General features: G+C 48.9%; 2 protein-coding genes across 5 annotated transcripts in view; one reads left to right on the top strand and one right to left on the bottom strand.

The window, feature by feature from the left end:
* ABCC1 (ATP binding cassette subfamily C member 1 (ABCC1 blood group)) overlaps positions 1 to 14,365 on the top strand; it is a gene marked incomplete at its 5' end in the record, with an annotated part of 129,028 nt that extends 114,663 nt beyond the window's left edge. For all 4 annotated transcript variants that reach the window (XM_082857402.1, XM_082857401.1, XM_082857400.1 and 1 more), the window contains 9 exons: positions 181 to 491; positions 4,396 to 4,595; positions 5,992 to 6,118; positions 6,688 to 6,789; positions 9,052 to 9,198; positions 10,964 to 11,122; positions 11,864 to 12,030; positions 13,127 to 13,321; positions 13,901 to 14,365. In XM_082857402.1, coding sequence (XP_082713528.1) covers positions 181 to 491; positions 4,396 to 4,595; positions 5,992 to 6,118; positions 6,688 to 6,789; positions 9,052 to 9,198; positions 10,964 to 11,122; positions 11,864 to 12,030; positions 13,127 to 13,321; positions 13,901 to 14,009 — 1,517 coding nt within the window. In that variant the 3' untranslated portion in view covers positions 14,010 to 14,365. The remainder of the gene's footprint in view (positions 1 to 180; positions 492 to 4,395; positions 4,596 to 5,991; positions 6,119 to 6,687; positions 6,790 to 9,051; positions 9,199 to 10,963; positions 11,123 to 11,863; positions 12,031 to 13,126; positions 13,322 to 13,900) is intronic.
* Positions 14,366 to 19,901: 5,536 nt separating this feature from the next.
* The window catches only part of ABCC6 (ATP binding cassette subfamily C member 6), a 61,382-nt gene continuing 59,767 nt past the window's right edge, over positions 19,902 to 21,516 (bottom strand). The window contains exon 31 of the mRNA XM_082857886.1: positions 19,902 to 19,950. Within this exon, the coding sequence (XP_082714012.1) occupies positions 19,917 to 19,950 (34 nt within the window). The 3' untranslated portion in view covers positions 19,902 to 19,916. The remainder of the gene's footprint in view (positions 19,951 to 21,516) is intronic.

The following is a 21,516-nucleotide window of genomic DNA, read 5'->3' as shown; positions in this document are numbered from 1 at the left end:
TAAAACTCACACAGTGAGGTTTGTACATACTAAGTGCTCGATTCATAATTGCCACCATTATTATTGTTATTAGAAGCTGGGAGTCCAGGCTGCTTGGTCCACATGGTCACATGGCCACTCGTCCCTGCCCTCAGCCCGGTCCCTCTCCCATCGTGGAATTTAACGCGAGAGTGTTTGTAGGTATCACAGTGTTCGGCTACTCCATGGTGGTGTCCATCGGGGGCATCTTCGCCTCGCGCCGCCTGCACCTGGACCTGCTGCATAACGTCCTCAGGTCGCCCATGAGCTTCTTCGAGCGGACCCCCAGCGGGAACCTGGTGAACCGCTTCTCCAAGGAGCTGGACACAGTGGACTCGATGATCCCACAGGTCATCAAGATGTTCATGGGCTCCCTGTTCAATGTCATTGGCGCCTGTATCATCATCCTGCTGGCCACTCCCATGGTGGCCGTCATCATCCCGCCCCTGGGCCTCATCTACTTCTTTGTCCAGGTAAGAGGTGGGGTCTTAGGGTCCAGGACGAGCCCAGCTCTGTATCACTCTCCACGTGAGCACAGGGCTCCCTTTGTTTTGTGTTTCCTCAGTGTGGGGCTGTGGAGGACATGCTGGAGGAGGGTTAGATTTATTTTTGTCAGTTTTGAATACCTAAGTTGATTGTTTTTAGCTTGCAATAACCAAATATCCTTTTTTCCTAGCAATAAGGGTTTTTTTAAGCTGTAAGTTATAAAAGAAAATAAGCTATAGCCATAAAGGCATCTTTATTATTAAAATTCCTTTAAGTATGAAATTCTTTAGGTCCTAAGTCCCCTGCAGATAATGAAGACATGAATAACAGCAACTTAAATATTTTTTTCCCTTGTAATAGAAATCTTGAGGTAGACTCTTCAGGGCTGGTGTGGCAGCTCCATGAGTTTGTTAATATCCCAGACTCCTTCACTGTGGGTTGTTTTTTTTCGGGGTGGGGAGGGGGTGTTGTTCTATCGTCTTTGCCTTCCGTTCTTAAGTTGGTCTCATGGTCCAAGTTGGCTACTGGAGCTCCAGCCATCACATTTCTATTTCAGAAAATAAGCTTGAGGAAGGGGAACAGGGCAAGGGAGCATTTGACAGCTGAGTCAACATCAGCTGTGGTGCTTCCAGTTGACAGATGAGCATGTTGAGGCCCAAGTGGGGGAGCTGGGAATGTGAACTCGTGCCCGATTCGAAAGCTCTTGCTGGTAACTGCAGTGCTGCGTTGTGCTTTCCTGCCTCTGAGAGGTTAGCTGCAGCACAGTTGCTAGTGGGGGACTGCTGTTTAGATGGGAGCGTAATGACTGCTGCACAAAGTAAGAGTAAGAAACCACGAGGTGCTCCATACCTCAAACTGCACTCTGTGTGGCCTGTTCGTGTGGGTCCTGGGAGGCCTTGGCCCAGTCAGCCAGCGCCCAAACCCTCCCACACTGTGGCCCAGTGACTGGTGAGTGTGAACAAAGGTGGAATCAGAGCAGGTCCCGGACCCTCGCTGTGTTCTCTTTAAATTGGTGCCAGCTTTTCTGGAAAGTCATCCAGCTGCATTTACCCAGATGCTATCGGAGTTCACACCCTGGCTGGACAATTTCCTGAAGGACCCAATTCAAGAGAACAAAATGGGCCAAATGCGGCGTTTGAGGCGGCTCAGATATCTGCCAGTAGCAGGGCCTTGAGCACACCATGGAACAACTGGGTAATGGAATGTTATGTGCCTTTAATGGGAGAATTAGGAAGACACTGTTGCGACACTGACAATTTTATTTTTAAACAACAAAGGGAATGAAGTTAGCGAAGGACCATGTTGTCAGCACACTATCATTATAACTAAGACCACGTGCATAATGTGTGTGGGCAGGACTGGAAGGAGAGGCACAAAAATGAAAACATTGCCTTTCTAAGGGCTGAGATTATGGGAGAATTTAGTTTTTTAATGGCTTTTAACTGAATATATGCTTGTCCTGTAACCCAGCAGTCTCAATCCTCAGTGTATATGCAAAAGAAGAGAATCTATCAAGCAAAAACAAAAAAAAGCTAGAATGTTCTTAGCATCTTGATTCATAATAGCCCCAAATGTCCATCACAGGAGGATGGATACGTACATTGTGGTATATTTATACAATGACTCAGCAGTGAAAAGCAGTGAAATACACACAAGGAGGATGAATCTCAGAGATACTATGTTGATCGAAAGAAGCCAAACACAAAAGAGTACATTTGTGTGATTGTGTTTTTATGAAGTTGAAGAACAGGCAAGTACGATGTGGTAAAAGTCAGAGTAGTGGCTATAAGGAGTGTTGACTGTGAGAGGACACGAGAGAATTTTCTAGATTTTGATCAGGTAGTGGCTATGCAGGTGTAGATAAACATAAAATCCATAAAGCTGTAAAGATTTAGTGCACTTTCCAGTGGATGTAAGTTGCATCTCAAAAAGTGGCTTTTGGGCTTCCCTGGTGGCGCAGTGGTTGGGAGTCCGCCTGCCGATGCAGGGGACACGGGTTCGTGCCCCGGTCCGGGAGGATCCCACATGCCACGGAGCGGCTGGGCCCGTGAGCCATGGCCGCTGAGCCTGCGCGTCCAGAGCCTGTGCTCCGCAACGGGAGAGGCCACGGCAGTGAGAGGCCCGCGTACCGCCAAAAAAAAAAAAAAAAAAGGCTTTTAAGGGTGTATGTGTGTAAGGGTATGTATTCTCTCTCACTCTCTTTCTCGGGAAAAGATCTAAAAGGTTATATACTGAAATCTGAATAGTGCTTATCTCTGGATTGTGGACTTAATGTAATGTTTAATCTTTCTGTCTATATCACTCCAAGATTTTAAAAAATGGATATACATTACCGTTTTAACTTAAAAGCAAGTCATTTTTAGAAAAAGGAATGTAAGAGGTAAGATGATGTGGAATTCTGTTTGGGCTTCCGCATTGCTAGAATAAGGCATTTCTGCCTGTGGAACTGTTTGGCATCCATGAAAATTACCCGGCACACGTCTTAGTGTCTCGGATCTCAGCCCGCTTCCTGGCACAAGGCAGGTGTGTGTCGGGCAGTTATTTTCACTCAGGAGACCAGGCACTGTCTTGGTCTCTGAAAGAGTAAGGTGAGTCCACGAGGTGGATTATGTCTCCTGGAACAGAGCTTAAAAGGAAAGCTAATAATTATTTTTTAAAAACCAGGCTATTCCTTAACAAAAATAAATCTCAGGTTAGCATTTTAGAGGAAATAAAATTCTGAGGACATGACAAGTGGAATAAATTGAGCAGGTAAAATGTTTTAGAACCGTTTCCACCCAGGATGAAAGAAAGCCAGGGAGAGGAGGTGATTCCAGGAGAGGGTAATGGGGACAGATGCCAGGGGGCCTTGAGCCAGACAGGAGGTCTGGATTTCATTTTGCCGCCAGAGGAAGAGATAGCATCTGACCGTGTGCAGGGATTGTCAGAACCACTGTTCTGAGATGGCCCTGGTTGGTGTGGTCCCTGGGTGAGTTTTCAGAGTTTCTGGAGCCCCAGAAGGCTGCCCAGCTTGCGGTTCAAATGACCACGTGAGCTGCCATCCAGAAAGAAGTGGCTGACCTTGGAGGCCCTGTCAGAGCCACCTGTTCTGTTCAGTGCTCTCCGTGGAAGGTCTCTGCCCCCAAAATGGCCCAGGGCACCCGACGCAGGCCAGGAGGCAGGAGGCCATGTCCCTGAGCACCCTGTGTCTGCTTGCCCGCCTCCGCTGTTGATGAAGCAGTGTTACATCTGCAGCACGTCCAGGAGAATAGAGGTGTCTTCAGATGACCAGTCCAGCCTGTGTCACAGCTCCTCAGCATTTCCAGTGAGCGACTCCATCTTGTTACATCTCTAACGAGCTGAATGCCCGGCATTAGGGCAGGAGCAGAGCGGATGTGGTCACTGTCCATGGGGACGGGTGGAGGCAGGGTTTGCGCTGAGGTCTGGTTGTCATAAAGCCACACTGCAGGGTCCATAAACCCCAGAGGTCAGTGGTATCAGAGGGGCCATGCAGTGCTGAGGTTAGCACTTTGATGGGGTTCAGATCCTAGCTCTGCCGCTTCCTAACCACGTGACCTTAGGGAAGAGGTTGTCTTTAGTTTACTCATTGTGAAACTGGAATGAGCACCTCGTAGGTTTTTGGTGAGGATTGCATGAGCTGATATATGTGAAAGAACTTAAAACAATCCTAGGATGCTGGACTCCACGTAAACGTTAGTTATTATCATCATCACCACCACCGGCAGTATTGTGGGCGCTGTGCCTGCCGTTCGCCAGCTGAGTCGGGACACCCTCTGAGAGCAGCCCAGCTCCAACATTTCGCCCCTGGAAGGATCCAGACGTTCTCCAGCGCAGCCCTGGGAGGCTGGGATGAGGGACCCTCCCCCACTCCCCGTCTCTTCTCTCCCACAGAGGTTCTACGTGGCCTCTTCCCGGCAGCTGAAGCGCCTCGAGTCAGTCAGCCGCTCCCCGGTTTATTCCCACTTCAACGAGACCTTGCTGGGGGTCAGCGTCATCCGCGCCTTCGAGGAACAGGAGCGCTTCATCCGCCAGAGCGACCTGAAGGTGGACGAGAACCAGAAGGCCTATTACCCCAGCATCGTGGCCAACAGGTGGGCGTGGGGCCGTGGGAGGGGGCAGGGGGAGCCCCTTGGTTCCTGGATGAGGGTGTGGAGTCATAGACTTGGTGCGAGGAGAGGACATTATAACCATTAAAAGCAGAAAGGAGCACGGTCAGCACGCAGCTCCAGGGGCATTGGAGTGCAGGGACAAAGAGTTCTTCTGGGGTCAGAAGATACTGCAGGATCCATCATTTAGCTGTTGTCCTGGTGCTACAGGATCATCAGTGACGGCAGCCTCAGCTATTGAGTGTTTTTGCGCCATGCTTCTCATCACACCACCCCTGTGTGATGAGTATTGGAAGCAGTTTACTTCTATTAGGTTGAACCATGTGAAATTGCCATTTGGGGGATCAAGAATGATTAAATACCATCAGTCAAAAAAAGGGGGTAGAAGTTTGCTAATTATTGACGAATCTGGAAAAGTATCCTTCTCACTTGCTTACCTCCTGATGTATTTTTTGAGATGTGGGATGGAAAACTCTGGGGAGGGGTAATAGCACCCTGGAAGTGACCCACTGTGCACAATGTAATCCCATCGTGTAAGACTGGGCAGGGAGATTGTGAATTACTGGAGAGAACCTTGCCTTCCCTTGAAGAATTTTTAGGGAGTTTGTCAAAATCTGGGTGTGTGTAGGAATAGCTCACACCCTGAGGACCAGTCACATGGATCTTAACGCTGTAGTGGAAAAAATGTTGATAATACTGTGTTTTCTAGAATGCTTTACATTTTAAAACATTAAAATAATGTTCCTATGTGATATCTTATAAAAGTTAGCTTTAAACCAGTAAACCTGTTTATATTTTAAAGGTAAGGCAATACATTTTAATGTTTTTGAAATGAGGGTGATCTGGGTCTGGGGACCCTTTGGCTGTGTTGAAAATGGTGGTTTATTTCTCACTCCCACCTCCTCGTCTCCTGCCAAGAAGAAAATTATTTTAAATCAGAGGGTGCCTCTTATAGTTGATGATTTCTTAGTATTTAGGAATTTTCTGGGACATATTTTTAAAAGCACACATGGGTATATTTTAAAGGTTTCAGTGAGAGAAAGTTGGTTCTTAAAAAGGCAAGCTTCAGTTTCCTGGAAAGGTCACTTTTGGAGAACTCTATTTTAGTTCCTGGGCTTGCCAGATTAGTGAGGAATTCCTGAAATCGTGTCCCTTCGGCCCTCCTTCCCCATGTCCCATGAACAGGGCAAATGAGGCCTCTCTCAGGAACTATTGGGGAATTATTTCAGTTAGCAAAGTGGCCACCACCACCACCCTGCCCCCCAGCTATAAATCAAGTCCCTGAAAAGCTGACTCCGGGCGTGTGTGTGTGTGTGTGTGTGTGTATGTGTGTCCATGTGTCCATGTGTCCATCCGTCCCTCTGCCTGTGTCTCCACGTAGGTGGCTGGCTGTGCGGCTGGAGTGTGTAGGCAACTGCATTGTCCTGTTTGCCGCCCTGTTTGCAGTGATCTCCCGGCACAGTCTCAGTGCTGGCTTGGTGGGCCTCTCGGTGTCTTACTCACTGCAGGTAAGGCGGGTGCTCTCAGGTGGATTTTCCAGTTCTCTTAATGGGGAGCCAATTGTCAGGTTTTCGGGCCTTTGCTTTGGATCTCTGTGGGAGTGGGGGAGAGGAAAGGGGACCAAGTAGAGTTTGACGAGCAGGTCTAGAGCCCAGTGACCGACTGGTGCAGGAGAGAAATTAGATGTGCGGCCCTGATTCCCCCATCAGCCAAGGAGAGTCCTTGATGGCATGAGAGGATGCCCCCAGCTACAAGAGAAATGTACTTAATCCTATAAATTTCCCTTGAAGCACTGCTTTAGCTGCATCTCCCAAATTTTGATACATTGTGTTTTCTTCTTATCATCTGGTTCAAAATATCTCTTCATTTCCTTTCTGATTACTTGTGTGGCCCCTGGGTTATTTTGACATGTGGTGCTTGCTTAAGAGACACAATGTAGGAAGTCTGGCCACAGTATTTGGGGTTGCTGTTTTGTGTACCTTGGTTATCTGAAACATTTCATAATGAATAATGACTTCATGGAAATAAAGCAACTCTCGCTCACTCTAGAAGCTCCATGTGACTCTTCCACTCACAGGTCACCACATACTTGAACTGGCTTGTTCGGATGTCGTCCGAGATGGAGACCAACATTGTGGCCGTGGAGAGACTCAAGGAGTATTCAGAGACTGAGAAGGAGGTAAAGCAAGCCTCCGGCCTGACGTCTTGGCCATGATCTTCAGTGTGGCTTTACCCAAAAGAATCCTTTGAGCCCTACCACGTGGGCCTTCAATAGGCAACCTCTAAATGACAAAAATAATCTTCTGTTATTTGTTATGTTTTTTGCGGGGAGGACTTACATTATGGAAAGTGAATCATACTAATTTTCTCTTTAAATAAGTTTAAACATTAAATACAAATGAGTCGTTTAAAAATATTAAAAGTCAGGAAAAAGAGAATCAGTACATGGATATTGCAAAAATCATGTTATTGGTAAGGAATTGACCAAAGTTTGGGAAACCCTGCATTTATTTAACCCAAGTCCTCATTTTATAGGTGGAATAAAAAGGCAGGTAGGGAGGGACGATGGCTGGTCCGAGGTCACGCATGGTCCGTGGGACAGCTGGGAGTAGGACCCAAGTCTCCAGGCTTTGGTGCCATGTTTCCCCTAATAACTGCCTTATTCTGCCCACACACCACCTCCGAATAGCAGTAGTAGTGTTAATAATGGTAATAGCAGTGATGCTTGGAGATACCACCATCCCCACTACTACCAATAATAATAGTAATAGGGACACACATATTGTGCTCTTGTGGGGTGTCAGGGCCTGTACTAAACATTTTACATAGAATAATTCATTTATTCTTTACACAGCCTTATAACTCACATTCTACTGTTATCCCCATTTTGCAGGTGAGGAAATGGACAGAGAGAGGTTAAGTTGCTTGCCTAAGATCACATGGCCGGTAAATGACAGACCCAGGATTTGGGTGTGTGCCTTTATGCCGCACTTTATTCCAAGAAAGTGCCCCTTGGGAATGAGACCAAAGTGACCCTGGTTAGACTCTGTCTTGAGGATTTACAGAGGTGAACTACGCCAGGTCCTTTAATGCTCTGACTCGGTGAACCAGGGCCCACTTCCTCAGAGAGCATCTGTCAGAATGGTTTGAGCGTCCCCTGTGGAAATAAGAGCACATTACACCAGGAGTTTCCCATCCTACACTGAATTTATCTATTTATTTATTTTTAATTTATTTTTATAAAAGCTTTCGAGATGTAATTCTTATGCCACTCAGTTCACCCGTTTAAAGTGTGAAATTCAACTTAATTTACTTTTAAAATATTTTACTTATTTTACTACTTTTAATTATTTATTTTTATACTTTTAGAATAAGAGCATGTTTGAAAAAGAGAAAGATCACCAGTCCTACCACTATTAAAATATATGTATTTACTTATGTGTTTATTTATATTATGTATGATATTTATTTATAGATAGAAAGCTCCACCCACTTCTCTCCAGTCCCCTTTGTGTTCTTATAGCATGTCCCCTTATTTATATAAAGGGTGTAAAAAAATTAACGTAAGAAGTTTATGGGCGAGAAAGGATGGACTTTCTCTTTTATTGCCCTCACCATTCCTCTCCTTCCCTGAAGATAGCCCTGAGCCTGGCCCAGAGCACATCCAGAGGTAGACCTCAGGAAATGCTGAAATGAACTAAGCAGCTTTTCAGAAACAGGGGCTGTGTGACCCCAGGCAAGTTGCTTTCTCTCTCTGTGTTTCAGTTTCCTCATGTGTAAACTGGGGATAGGAAAGAACCCACTCGTGGGATTGTACTGAGGATTAAACGAGGTAATGTGATAGAGTGACCTTCAAGTGTTAGTTGCTGCTTTTACCAGACCTTAGAAGCCATTGGAGTATCTCACCTTTACCCTTGTGTCTGTCGAGAGAAGACCACTCATTCATTGATTCAGTCCATGAGTGTTTATTGAACACCTACTATGTGCTCTGGGCCCTGGGATATAGCAGTGAACGAATAAAAGAACCTGTCCTCATAGAGGGGATTTCCAGTGGGCGTGGGTGACAGAACAAGCAAATATGTACTTAAAATGCTAGGAGGTGGGTAAGTGCTCTGAAGGAAAATGGAAGGGGGGAGGGGAGAGATGGGCCCAGGGCTAGGAGGGTGGTCTCATTGGCCTGAGATCTGCAGCAGGTGAGCAGGTCCAGAGGGTAGTTTGGGGAAGAGCACTCCAGGCAAAAGAAGCCGCAAGTGCAAAGGCCCTGAAGCAACAGGTGTGGGTGTTCATGGAACAGTCCAGAATTCAGTGTGGGGAGCGTAGTGAGTGAGAGAGAGAGCCATGTGGTCAGAGGGGTCATGGAGGCCACTCACACAGAGCCTTAGGGCACATGAGGTGGACTTCAGACTCCTGAACCCCACCCCACCACCCACTGTGATTGCAGGCTCCCTGGCGAATCCAGGAGATGGCACCCCCCAGCAACTGGCCCCAGGTGGGCCGAGTGGAGTTCCGAGACTACGGCCTGCGTTACCGAGAGGACCTGGACCTGGTTCTCAAGCACATCAACGTCACCATCGATGGAGGGGAGAAGGTGGGCGCACTTTGACCCCCACCAGTTCACGGTCGGGCGTAGGTTGCCACCAGGCAGATGAAATGAGCTTCCTCATTTTCCCAGTCTGTCCCTGTCCCAAACCACAGGGTGGAGTGGCCTTTCGGGGAGGGGCTTATGGAAGTAAAAGCTGCTCAGAGTGTCCCAGCAGGGTTGCAGACTGGTAGCCCGAGGGCCAAAGGAAGCCCACAGATACGTTTTGAAAGAAATCTAAATTGCAAATGTTGAAAAATCTGGAATGTTTTATATAAAAATCCATTTCCTGCTTTTCTTGAAAGATCAGAACACGTGGCAACACTGGGCCCATCCTCCTTGCCTGACTCTTTCTAGACAAGACACGAGCCTCCCAGTTCACCGACTGGTCCCTTCCTGCTCCATTCATGTGCCCACTCAGCCCCTTAGGCATTTGAGTTGGCAGTCTCTAGAACAGAAAGACGTCATCGTCACTACTAGGGATGGCTCAAGGGACATGTGAAATGGACAGAATCTTGGAACGTATTGCTGTTCCTGGAAGACATCCTTGCTCTGAGACCCAGGGTCCTCCTGGCCGTTTGCCAGAAGACAGTGTTTCATCTCTGAACATACGAATTTGTTAAACTTCCTACCCCAAGGCTCAGAATGTACCGTTCCCATGAGAGAATTTCTCCAACTTATAACAAGGGGAGGAACAGAGTGGGCGGTGTTCTCACTGACGCTTTATGGCTTATGTTACATCATGAGACTCTGCTCCGTGAGTTGCTGTCAGAGGGTGGAGGAGCTGGCCTCTTTGGAGCCCAGATGAGAAGGGAGAGTTCTAACTGGAACATCGATCATTGGCCATTAAATGGGGAGCCCAGTTCCCTCAAGAGAGGATAAGTAGAGGCCAGGTTGTATCCCTAACCTCTTTCTGCTTCCTCAGCTGGGATGCAGGGGGATCTGCTTGAACCTTGGAGATATTTCAACAGCTCAGATATTTCACCAGAACAATCTGATTGTTACTTAATATTATCTTGAGTTGAAAATAACTAATTTATAAAAAACAGCTGATTAGCTATTTGTAATGAGGTGGATGGACCTAGAGTCTGTCATACAGAGTGAAGTAAGTCAGAAAGAGAAAGACAAATACCATATGCTAACACATATGTATGGAATTTAAGAAAAAAAATGTTATGAAGAGCCTAGGGGTAAGACAGGAATAAAGACACAGACCTACTAGAGAATGGACTTGAGGATATGGGGAGGGGGAAGGGTAAGCTGTGACAAAGTGAGAGAGTGGCATGGACATACATACACTACCAAAAGTAAAATAGATAGCTCGTGGGAAGCAGCCGCATAGCACAGGGAGATCAACTTGGTGCTTTGTGACCACCTAGAGGGGTGGGATAGGGAGGGTGGGAGGGAGGGAGATGCAAGAGGGAAGAGGTATGGGAACATATGTATATGTATAACTGATTCACTTTGTTATAAAGCAGAAACTAACACACTACTGTAAAGCAATTATACTCCAATAAAGATGTTAAAAAAACCTAATTTTAATTTCTAAAAAGAGCTGGCAAAGAGAAGGGAGTCCTTCTTGACCTTTGGCCAAAACAGCCCCTAAAGGAATGTCTCTGGGAAGCTGCTGAGGGTGGGGGCTACGGTGAGAGGTGGGTTGACCAGATGACTGAATTGCTCTGGGGCTGGTACTTAAAATGAGGGCACCATGGGGCAGGAGGTAACCCCAGATAGCAGCATTCCCACCTCACCCTGGGCCCTTCCTGTCCCACAGGTTGGCATCGTGGGGCGGACAGGAGCTGGGAAGTCATCCCTGACCCTGGGCTTGTTTCGTATCAACGAGTCTGCCGAGGGAGAGATCATCATTGACGATGTCAACATTGCCAAGATTGGCCTGCACGACCTCCGCTTCAAGATCACCATCATCCCCCAGGTGGGGCCGATGGGCTGGGCTGGGTCACGCTGAAAGCGACATGTGTGTATTTTCAGGACAAACCTACCTTTATTCCTACTTTCATGATTTTTTTTTTTTTTTTTTTTTTTACTGAAATTATGCTGTGTTTCTTCACGGAGTCTCCTCTTAGCACATAAATAACCGTGAGCCTTAAGCAGGTTTCATTCATTCCTTCACTCCTGCCACCCAGTAGGCAGCTTCCTGAGCATCTCACAGGCTACAGTTAAGATACCGGCTTCTCTGCCGGCTGTCGGTCAGCACAGGGATCTCTGACCCTCCCAAGAGCTAGGCGAGAATGATGAATTTTCTAGACGGATGCCAGTAGGTGGTGATTCCTTAATACGTTGCCTTTTAGTGTTGTTTTGCCTTATATTTCTCCTAAGGTTCTTATTTGGAGGTGGGATGGGGAGGAATCCAGGTACCTTGCAATTAGGAATTGCCCATGCTGCATCTCCCTTCCCGAAAGTTCCCAACACATTTGCATATTGAATGCTCTGGGAAATCTTGCAAGAAAGAAATCTATTTTATTTCACTTAATCCAGAGTTTTCCAGGCTTTTTTCCCCCATTATTGACATCTTCGGAAGTGGTGATTCCAAGGGACTGTGAAACCCCATTTTGAACAATTCTGGCAAGAACTTTCTACATTGCACCTCTTTGCCCCACCCGTGTCCACCGTGACGTGAGCCTCACACGTCATCTGCCATCTTCCCTTCGAACAGGACCCCGTTTTGTTTTCGGGTTCCCTCCGCATGAACCTGGACCCATTCAGCCAGTATTCAGATGAAGAGGTCTGGACGTCTCTGGAGCTGGCCCACCTGAAGGGCTTCGTGTCGGCCCTTCCCCATAAGCTGAACCACGAGTGCGCAGAAGGCGGGGAGAACCTCAGGTAGGCGGGGGTGAGGCCCCAACCGGGTCTCCTCGGCTTCAGCTCTCCCTCCGTCAGGGCGTTTGTAGGTTTTGTCCATTTCCATCTGGTTCAGACCTGGGTTTGAGTCCCAGCTCTGCCGCGTGAGCTGTTTGTCTCTTAACCTCTTGGGGCCTCAGTTTCAGTATCTAAAATGGGTTTCAGTCTAGGCTCATTTTACCATGAGGTGTAACCAGGATGGCCAAAACGCTTCCTTGCTTACACCAGGTCCATTCAATGGAGAGTGGCTATCAGTCGTTAAACTTTGGAAAGATTCTCTTCCAGTCAGTAAATAGCACTGCTCTGAGCCCTCCCTGTCCCCACCCACTGCCCCAGCTGCCGTGGTCCGTCTCCCAGGCTCCCCAGGATCCACCCATGATCCAGCAACTGAAGTGTTAATGCCTGGCGCAGCAGGGATCCTGTGCCTCGTTCACTCATCCATCACCATGACAACCAAGCACCAAACCTCAGGTGTGTTCAACAAGAGCTGTGACCGCTCACACACTGGGGCGGTCAGCCAGGCAGCTCTGCTAGTCTTGGCTCACGCACATGGGTGGTGGCCGCTGGCTGTAGGCAGATCTATTCGGCCTCCACTGGGGGCAGTTAGATTCTGCCCTGTGTGTCCCTCATCCTCCAGCAGACCAGCCCAGGCATATTGTCATGGTGATGGCAGAGGTGCAAGAGTGAGCAAAGCCTGGTGTGCATTCCTATTTCAAGCCTCTACCGGCCTTATGTTTGCCAGCATCCCATTGGCCAAAGCCAGGCACGTGACTGAGTCCAAAGTCCGCAGTGAGGGGCCCCACAGAAGGCATGGCTATGGGATCATTTTTGCTACCTGTTATTTTGGATATCACCTCTGAGCCCTGTGTTGAGAATGATTCTGAGCCTGCTTCTAGCTCAACGGGAAGACCATTCTGATTGATTAGTGATGTCTGCCATGGGCACAGATGTGGAGAGTGGAAGTGCTCTCCTGGTCTAAGCAGCACCCAGTGTCTCTTCTCCCTTCTCTCAATTCAGGCCTAGGCTCAGGGTCAGGGTGGTTTTGACACTGTTTCCTGGTCCTTCTCTCCCGGTCAAGCGTCGGGCAGCGCCAGCTTGTCTGCCTGGCCCGGGCCCTGCTGAGGAAGACGAAGATCCTTGTGTTGGATGAGGCCACGGCGGCTGTGGACCTGGAAACGGATGACCTCATTCAGTCCACCATCCGGACGCAGTTTGACGACTGTACCGTCCTCACCATTGCTCACCGGCTCAACACCATCATGGACTACACGAGGTGATGCCCTGGCACAGAAGGCCTCTGGACCTTGCGGTCCACCCCAGTCACCCGTTCATTCATTCATTCATTCATTCATTCAACACTGTCATTATGCCTAGTGACAGCCTGAGCTGGTGGAACGTCTCTTTGTCCTGGTTAGTACCAGGCATTTTTTGACATCACCCAATCATTTATTCAGTCAATACATGTGTGGAGTGCCTGCCACATTCCTGGCTCCGTTCCAGGCACTGGGGACTGAGCAGGGATCTGTCAGACAGGGAGCCTGCCTAAGAGACCTTACAGATTAGTTGGGGGCTGGGTGCAGAGACAGACAATAAACACAGCAACAAATAAAAGGGAATTGTGCTGGGAAGGAAATATAAAAGGTGATAGAGAGTACTGGAGGTAGCATCACAGGACATTGACATTGACTAGAACTGGGGTTGAGGATGGGCAGCCAGGTGGAAGGCTACTGTAACAGTCCTGGCATAGGGTGTTAGGGGCCTGACCCAAAGCAGGGACTTGCCCAGGTGGGCTCTTGGGGCACGAGGTGCCAACCCCTTCCCCACCCCTCATGTCTGCGTCCCCTCCTTGCAGGGTGATTGTCCTGGACAAAGGGGAGATCCGCGAGTGTGGTCCTCCCTCCGGCCTCCTGCAACAGAGAGGTCTCTTCTACAGCATGGCCAAAGACGCTGGCTTGGTGTGAGCCCAGAGCTGGTGCAGCTGCTCAGAACTGCAGGGCCGACATGCCAGCAGCCAGGGATCAGTCGGCATCCTTGGGAACCCAAGCCTCGCGTAGACTGAAACCAAAAAAAAAAAAAAAAGAACAACCCCAAACCAAAACACACAGAAAGCAGCCACCCTCTGGCCCTCTGCCTGGAATTGGCTGTGAAGAAACAGGAGAGACACAGGGATGCAGTGCCCCCAAAACACGCACATCCTTGCCTCTGTTACCCCCACAGATGCACACATGTTCTCACGCCCCTGGGAGGGCACATGTGCTCTCCGTGCTCTGTGGGGAGGTTTGGGCCACCAGACTTCCAGAGAAATCGGTTGCATAAAACATGCTAGTGACCAAATCCAGCCAACTGCCTCAGATCTCTCCAGCCGAAGTCTGCAGGTTCCAAGCTTTCGAGAAGCTCCCTGGTCCCCGGCACCTCTCTGTCCTTGCCTGGCTCTACCCAGATGCTTGTTTCCCCAAGGCTGCAGTTTGGAGGTGAGGGGCCTGGTGAAGGTCATTTTCACTCTCAGGCAGTGTCCTGAGGGGCATGGACGCGCTTCTCACCAGCCATCTGGTCTTCTGGGTGCTCAGACGTGGGAACCAGTGTCACAGCGCTGCCTCCACCGGGACTTGCTTCATGGACCAGAGGCCGCATGTCTCCCAGTGCTTCTCGTTGACGGGACTGGGCTGGCCTCCGGGTGACCTGGCCCTGGAGCTCCAGGCCGGGAGAGCTCTCTCAACGCCGACTTCCCCGCTTGACTGCTCACCTCGTCACCCGCTCCCGTCTTTGCCTTGCCTTCCTTCCTCCCTCTTTCTACCTGTAGCTAGAATGGGTTTACGCCTCCAGGTGCCCGAAAGAGAAGACCTGGTCATGGTTATTCAGCATTCAAAGCCAAGAGCGCTGGTGCCTCCAGGTGTGAGCAGTTGGTACTGAAAAGAGCCCCGTTGAGTCTCCTCCTTGTTCTTAGAGTTCAGTTTCTCACCCGGGGCCTCTGGTTGGCTGTCAGGGGCGGCGGGGTGGAGAACTTGACTTACGGTTACTGAGTCTCTTCTGGGACAAGAAAAGAACCCATTCATGAGTGTCAGTGATTTTCTTTTTCTTTTTCTTTTTTTTTAAGTACTGCTCTAGGGAGAAAAACAGTCTCAAGACTTTAATTTCTTGGGAGGAAGTACTGGGCCGAGGAGCAGCATCCCAGGGAAAGGCCAGGTTGGCTCAGCATCTGGTGGTTGGTCCCTGTGTTCCTGGAAGGAAACGGGCAAGTGGGGTCCTTTCTTCAAAGCCCTGTAGGTCCCTTGATTGGAGACCAAAGGGAGACCCAAAAAGCAAAGAGAGGTCACGGCTGCCCCAGGATTCATGCTCGCTATGTGAATTACGTTGCTGACTTCAAGCCAGAGAAGCATCTTTCTTCTTTTGGGTGGAAATACATATTTATTTTTTGTAAGTTAAACCATTATTTCACATTAGATAAACCAAGTGTTTCTTGGGGATCTTTTTGTAATGACTTACACTGGAAACGTGAACATTTGCAAATAATTTGCAGTTAAAAAAAATATTTTATTTCTTTCTAAACGACTGTTCCATTTTCTTTCTAGCGAAGGTTCCTGCCGTCTCTCCAGGAGTCGGGATGGGGCACCCTCTCATCTGCTGCTGTTCTTTCTCCTTGGCGAGCATGTTGTTTCTAGCGGGAGCTCTTGGAATTGGGAACCTAGAGATTAAGAATCAGGTGGGGTTTGGTGGGGAATGGGCGTAGCACAGTGGACAGGGTCCTGCCCTTGTCATCTGCAGGCTGTGTGACCCTAGGCAGGTCACTTAGTCTTCGTGCCTCAGTTGCTTCGTCTGTAAAATGGGGCTGATCCCTGCCTCCTGGGCTTGTTGTGAAGATGAGCACTGATGTGTGTGTTACGTGCATGGCCCAGGTTGGGTTCTAAGACACAGGCGAGGCAAACATCACACATGGCAAGAATTAGCCTTGGAAATCCCTTTGTGGTGTTAGGCCAGGCTAGGCTATGCTGCAGTAACAAATTGGCCATAAACTCTTGGGACATGAATACAAGGGTGTATTTCTCATATATTTCTTGATGAGAATCAGGCGCCTCTCCTTTGGTACGATGACTGACAGATCCAGACCGTTCTGGTTTTATGACATCGCCTCTCGGGGGCTGGCTTCTGGGTCACCACAGCTGGGGAAGGGAAGTTGTGGACGACTCACACCCACTGTTACGTATCTCAAACCAGAAGTGACACAAGTCAGTTCCACTCACAGCCTGTTGGCCAGAATTAGTCACATGGCCCCACCAGGCCACAAAGGAGGCAGGAAATGCAGGGACACATAAGGAAGGAAGCCCCTTCCTGTGGTAACTGATGTCATTTCTCAGTTTTGGATAGTGGGGGAGGAAGACCGGGGTGTTGGGATCTGAGTTCGTATTGGTGAGTCTGGACAGTGAGGAATGCCAGGATTTGGGGAGCACACACCCCAGGACCATGCTCCAAGGCACATGCAGGTGGAGCGGCCAGCGCTGGCTGCGTGCCCCCTACCCGCCCCCCGCCTCTGGGCTGCCTTGTCTGAGGAGCTGGGAGGTGAAGGTGCTCAATGAAAGGCAGCTGCGAGGTTGCCACCCTTATCTGAGAAGCACTTGGATGTGCCTTGTGGGGAGTCGACTTTAGATGTGGGTGTGTTTCTGTCTCAGGGCCTGGCCCCGAGTATTAAAATCCTGGGTCAGATGCTAAATGAGTGTGCGATCGGCGTGTGCCTTCCACGTCAGGAAGAGGGGCGGGTGCAGCATTAACCCTGAAGAGTGTGAGCCAGGGTGTGGAGGGGGGTGGGAGGGGGCCTGCACACCTGCTCTTCCAGGTGAGTGCCCCAGCGCCGTGGAAGGAGAAGGGGAGAAGCAAGCCTTGTTGTGCACCTGCTGCGTGCCAGGCCCGGGGCTCAGCGCTTTGCACAGCTCTCCTCGTGGGAAAGGAGCCCCGGGCCAGAGAGCATCCCCAGCCACGCTTGCCTGCTCACCTCGCTGCTCTTCTTCCAACCTCAGGGTCCTCTCTCTCTTCCCAGACGTCTGCGTCACCTGCTCCTTTCCCTATTTGACAGGGGCAGCTCTGTGCAAGCAGGGCTGTAATCTCTTTATTTCTTGCTGAAGGCTCATCTCTAGAGCAGGGCACGTGGCACGTGCTTAGTGACTGCATTCTCCAATCTGGGACTGTGCTGTCCCTGTGCCGGGCCGGAACCCAGAGTGAAGTCACTCGGGCCCTAGAACTTGCCCTTCCGGAGTTGCAGCTTCCTTGCTGGTACAACTGGGATCTTTGTAGCCACCTGGCCAGGTGGCTGTGAGGATGAAGACAGCCATGCCTCGCCCTTAGGATGCCTTCATACGTGGTGATGCCATCCATGCATTCATTTGTCTGTTCATCCATCCACCTATTCATTCCCTCCATCCATCCATCCAGTCATACAGTCAGTATCTATTGACCCCTCCTACGTGCTGTGTACCACGCTGGGTGTGAGGGAAAGCACAGCCAATACAAATGCACAGATCTCTCGTCTCAGTTCAAGAAGGAAAGGAGCCCTTTCCTTCCCTTCTGGTGGGATTCTAGAGTGGAATTCAGCTCTTATCCATGAGCGATGTGCTAGAGCTAAAGGAATGTGCGAGAGGGAGTGTGGTACAGTGGTTAGGACGTGGGCAGCTCTGGCACCAGCCTTCCTGGGTTCAGATCCCTACTTGCTTACACTCTGTCTCAGTTTTGTCACCTGTAAAAGGGGCCTAATGATAGTACCTTCCTCAGCACAGCATCCTAGTAAGGTGTGGGGTGACTACTGGAAGCTAGTCACCCTCCGATTGTGAGGATTAACTGGGTGACAGGCATTTAGAGCAGGGCTTTGTGTTTGCTGTGACCAGTGGGACTCGGGTGAGGTTTAAGGACTTACCGAGAGAGGCACTGACCAAGGAAGGTCTGTACACAGCTTTCCTGCCTCTTAGCTGTGCTCACTCGCCAGCCAGGCACTGCTGGCAGGAGCCACAGCCAGGGGATTAATGGCCCGGGTGGCCCGCGGGCTGATGTCCAAGGAGCCATGGGGTGGGCCCAACATCAGCCTTGTTAGTGGGCTCTTGCCGGCGCTGGTTCCACGGCCCACACTCTGCTTCCTGGCAAAACACCTCCCTCCACGAAGGAGGCTCTTGTGGCCCTGGAACAACACCACGTGACCATGCCAAGCACACAGCTGCCACCTTTGCCTGCAGTCGCTCTGCCAGGGCATCAGCTGACTCGGCTCCAGGAGGAGACATGAGAAGTGCTGTGTCTGGCCTCTTCCCGCGCCTTGCAGTAGGACAGACACCCACACAAGATGACTTGGACTTTGGTGTTAGGCCCAAGGGGAGATCCCCACTCTGCCACTTACTAGCCAGGTGGCCTTGCCAGGTCACATCCGCTCACCGAGCCTCAGTTTTCTCATCTGCAAGATGGAGCAAAATCACTAGTAATGATGGCATTTTGTTGGCATGACAGGGGGTGGGCAAGGGATGCAGGCCCCTACCCCATTTTGAAGGTATCAAAATGAACTATGGTCACATCTTGAAAAGGGGAGGCAGCCATGACTGGACCTGGATTTAGATTCCTCTGGGCCAAAAACCCTAAGTCAGGATGGACAATCAGAAAGTCCCCATGAGGTTAGGAGGTCAATAGGCACAATGAAAAAGTGTATACAGAACAAAGATGACAACTCAAGCCTTAAACTATTCAAAGGAATATAGAAAAAAAAAAAATGTCCCCATGAGCTGTCTGGGACAGGGCAGGCCTTGTGTCCGGGCAAGTAGGTGTGTGTCCACAGGCCTCTCCTGACACACCAACACAGCCGTTGCCCAGGTATCAGTGCATTATTGATGGCGGAGACCCATGACTTAACTGGCAGTGTCTGGAGACATTTTTGTCACAACTAGAGGAGAAGGTGCTCCTGGCTTCGAGTGGGTGGAGGCCAGGGACGCTGCTGAACAGTGCGCAGGATGCCTCCACATGGAATTACCCGCCCCGCCTATCAATAGTGAAGAGGTTAAAAAGAAATCCTGTTGTATCTACCCTCCTCTGCTGCCCCTCAGAGGCCCGTAAACACAACAGTATCAAGAACAATAGCGAACGGTTATTGAGCACTTACTTTGTACCCTGCTCGGCTCCGACCCTCTCTGAGTATTAACTTGCTGTCTCCCAGCTGCAGTGCCGGGCGTCAGTGCAGACCCCTGGGCAGCCATAGTTATGATCCGGGGATTTGTCTCATTTCTCATGCTGTGCTTTTCAGCTGTGTCCCTGTGACCTCGGGCTTGGCTACTTCAGGCTCTCACCTCTTTCCTGGTGCCTGAAGCCATTTTTATTAGAATGCTGATCGCTGTCACAAACGGCCCGAGCCTTGTGCACTGTGTACTGCCCTTCATTGAAGCAAGCGCTGGACCTTGACCCACCCCTGACCTCGGCCTTCCAACAGCGTCTCCCCCACGGTGCCTGGCGGGTGGAAGTGTGACCAGAAACGCCCGAGGTGTTCCAACAGCTGCTGGGGCAGATTTAGTCCTGAATAAACAAATGGATGAAATGCACCAAATCCTGAGCAAATTCTCCCGGTAGGGCCCAGGAGACCTGGCTCTTCTCATCTCCCTTTTGGAATTGAACTGTGTGCTGGGCGAGGGCTTGTGCCCGGAGAGGCCCTTCCCTGGTGTGGGCTGTGGCTTGTGCATCTGTTCAGACATGATGCTCCCTGGAGCTCATGCATGAGGGTGAAGTAGCAGTTCTCAGTCCTGGCTGCACGTTGGAATCATTTGGGCTGGAGACCACACCAGTGGTTGTGAGGGCAGGGGGAGGTGCGTGTGGTTACAAAATGGCAATTTGAGGGGTCCACATGGAGACGGAAGCAGTCAGCATCCCGACTGTGGTGGTGGATGCAGGAACCTGTACGTATGATGCAATTACATAGAAGTAAACACACACACACCCAGTGAGTACAAGTAAAACTGGGGAATCTGAACAGGATCGGTGGATTGTACCAATGTCAATTTCCTGATTGTGATATTGAGCTGTCGTCTTTTAAGATGTTACTGTTGGTTTCTCAGGTGAATTCTACCAAACATACAAAGAAGACTCACACCCATCCTTCTCAAACTCTTGCAAAAATTTGAAGAGGAGGGAACACTCCCAAAGATATTCAATGAAACCACCATCACCCTGATACCAAAACCAGACAAAAAGACCACCAAAAAGGAAAATTACAGGCCAATATCTTTGATGCATATAGATGCAAAAATTCTCAACAAAACATTAGCAAACCAAATCCAGCAACACATAAAAAAGATCATACATCACAACCAAGTGGGATTCGACAAAGTGGGATTCGACAAAGTGGGATTCACCCAAGTTCACAAGGACGGTTCAACATATGTAAATCAATGTGATAGGCCATGTAAACAAAAGAAAAGGCAAAAACCACATGGTCATCTCAATAGATGCAGAAAAAGCATTTGACAAAATTCAACATCCATTCATGAGAAAAACTCTTACCAAAGTGCATATAGAGGGAACATGTCTCAAGATAATAAAAGCCATTTATGACAAACCCACAGCCAATATAATACTCAATGATGAAAAGCTGAAAGCCTTCCTGCTAAAATCTGGAACAAGACAAGGATGCCCACTCTCACCTCTTCAACATAGTATTGGAAGTCCTATCCACAGCAATCAGACAAGAAAAAGAAAAGGTACCTACATTGGAAGGGAGGAGGTAAAACTCATTATATGCAGATGATATGGTATATAGAAAACCCTAAAGACTGCACACAAAACTGCTAGAGTTGATAAATTCAGCAAGGTAGTAGGATACAAGATTCACATACAGAAATCAGTTGCATTTCTTTACACCAAAATGAAGTATTAGAAAGGGAATGTTAAAAAAAAAACTTCTAAAATCACAACCCCAAAAATAAAATACTTAGAAATAAAGCTCACCAAGGAGGTGAAAGACTTATATGCCTAGAACTATAAAACATTAAAGGAAATTAAAGATGATTCAAAGAAATGGAAAGATATCCCATGCTCTTGGATTAGAAGAATTACTATTGTTCAAATGGCCATACCACCCAAAGCAATCTGTAGATTTAATGCGATCCCTATCAAATTACCCATGACATTTTTCACAGAACTAGAAAAAAATCATCCTCAAATTCATATGAAACCATAAAAGACCCAGAATTGCCAAAGCAACCCTGAAGAAAAAGAAAAAAGCAGAAAGCATAATTGTCCCAGACATCAGACAATACTACAAGGCTACAGTAATCAAAATAATATGGTACTGGCACAAAAACAGGCATATGGATCAATGGAACAGAATAGAGAGCCCAGAAATAAACCCACACACCTACAGCCAATTAATCTTCAACAAAGGAGGTAGGAGTATACAATGGGAAAAAGAGTGTCTTCAGCAAGTGGTATTGGGAAAGTTGGATAGTTGCATGTAAGTCAATG

The sequence above is a fragment of the Leucopleurus acutus genome (genome assembly GCF_964270905.1).
Source record: "Leucopleurus acutus genome assembly, chromosome: 16".
Lineage (NCBI taxonomy): Eukaryota > Metazoa > Chordata > Mammalia > Artiodactyla > Delphinidae > Leucopleurus > Leucopleurus acutus.
This window is presented reverse-complemented; position numbering and strand designations above follow the sequence as displayed.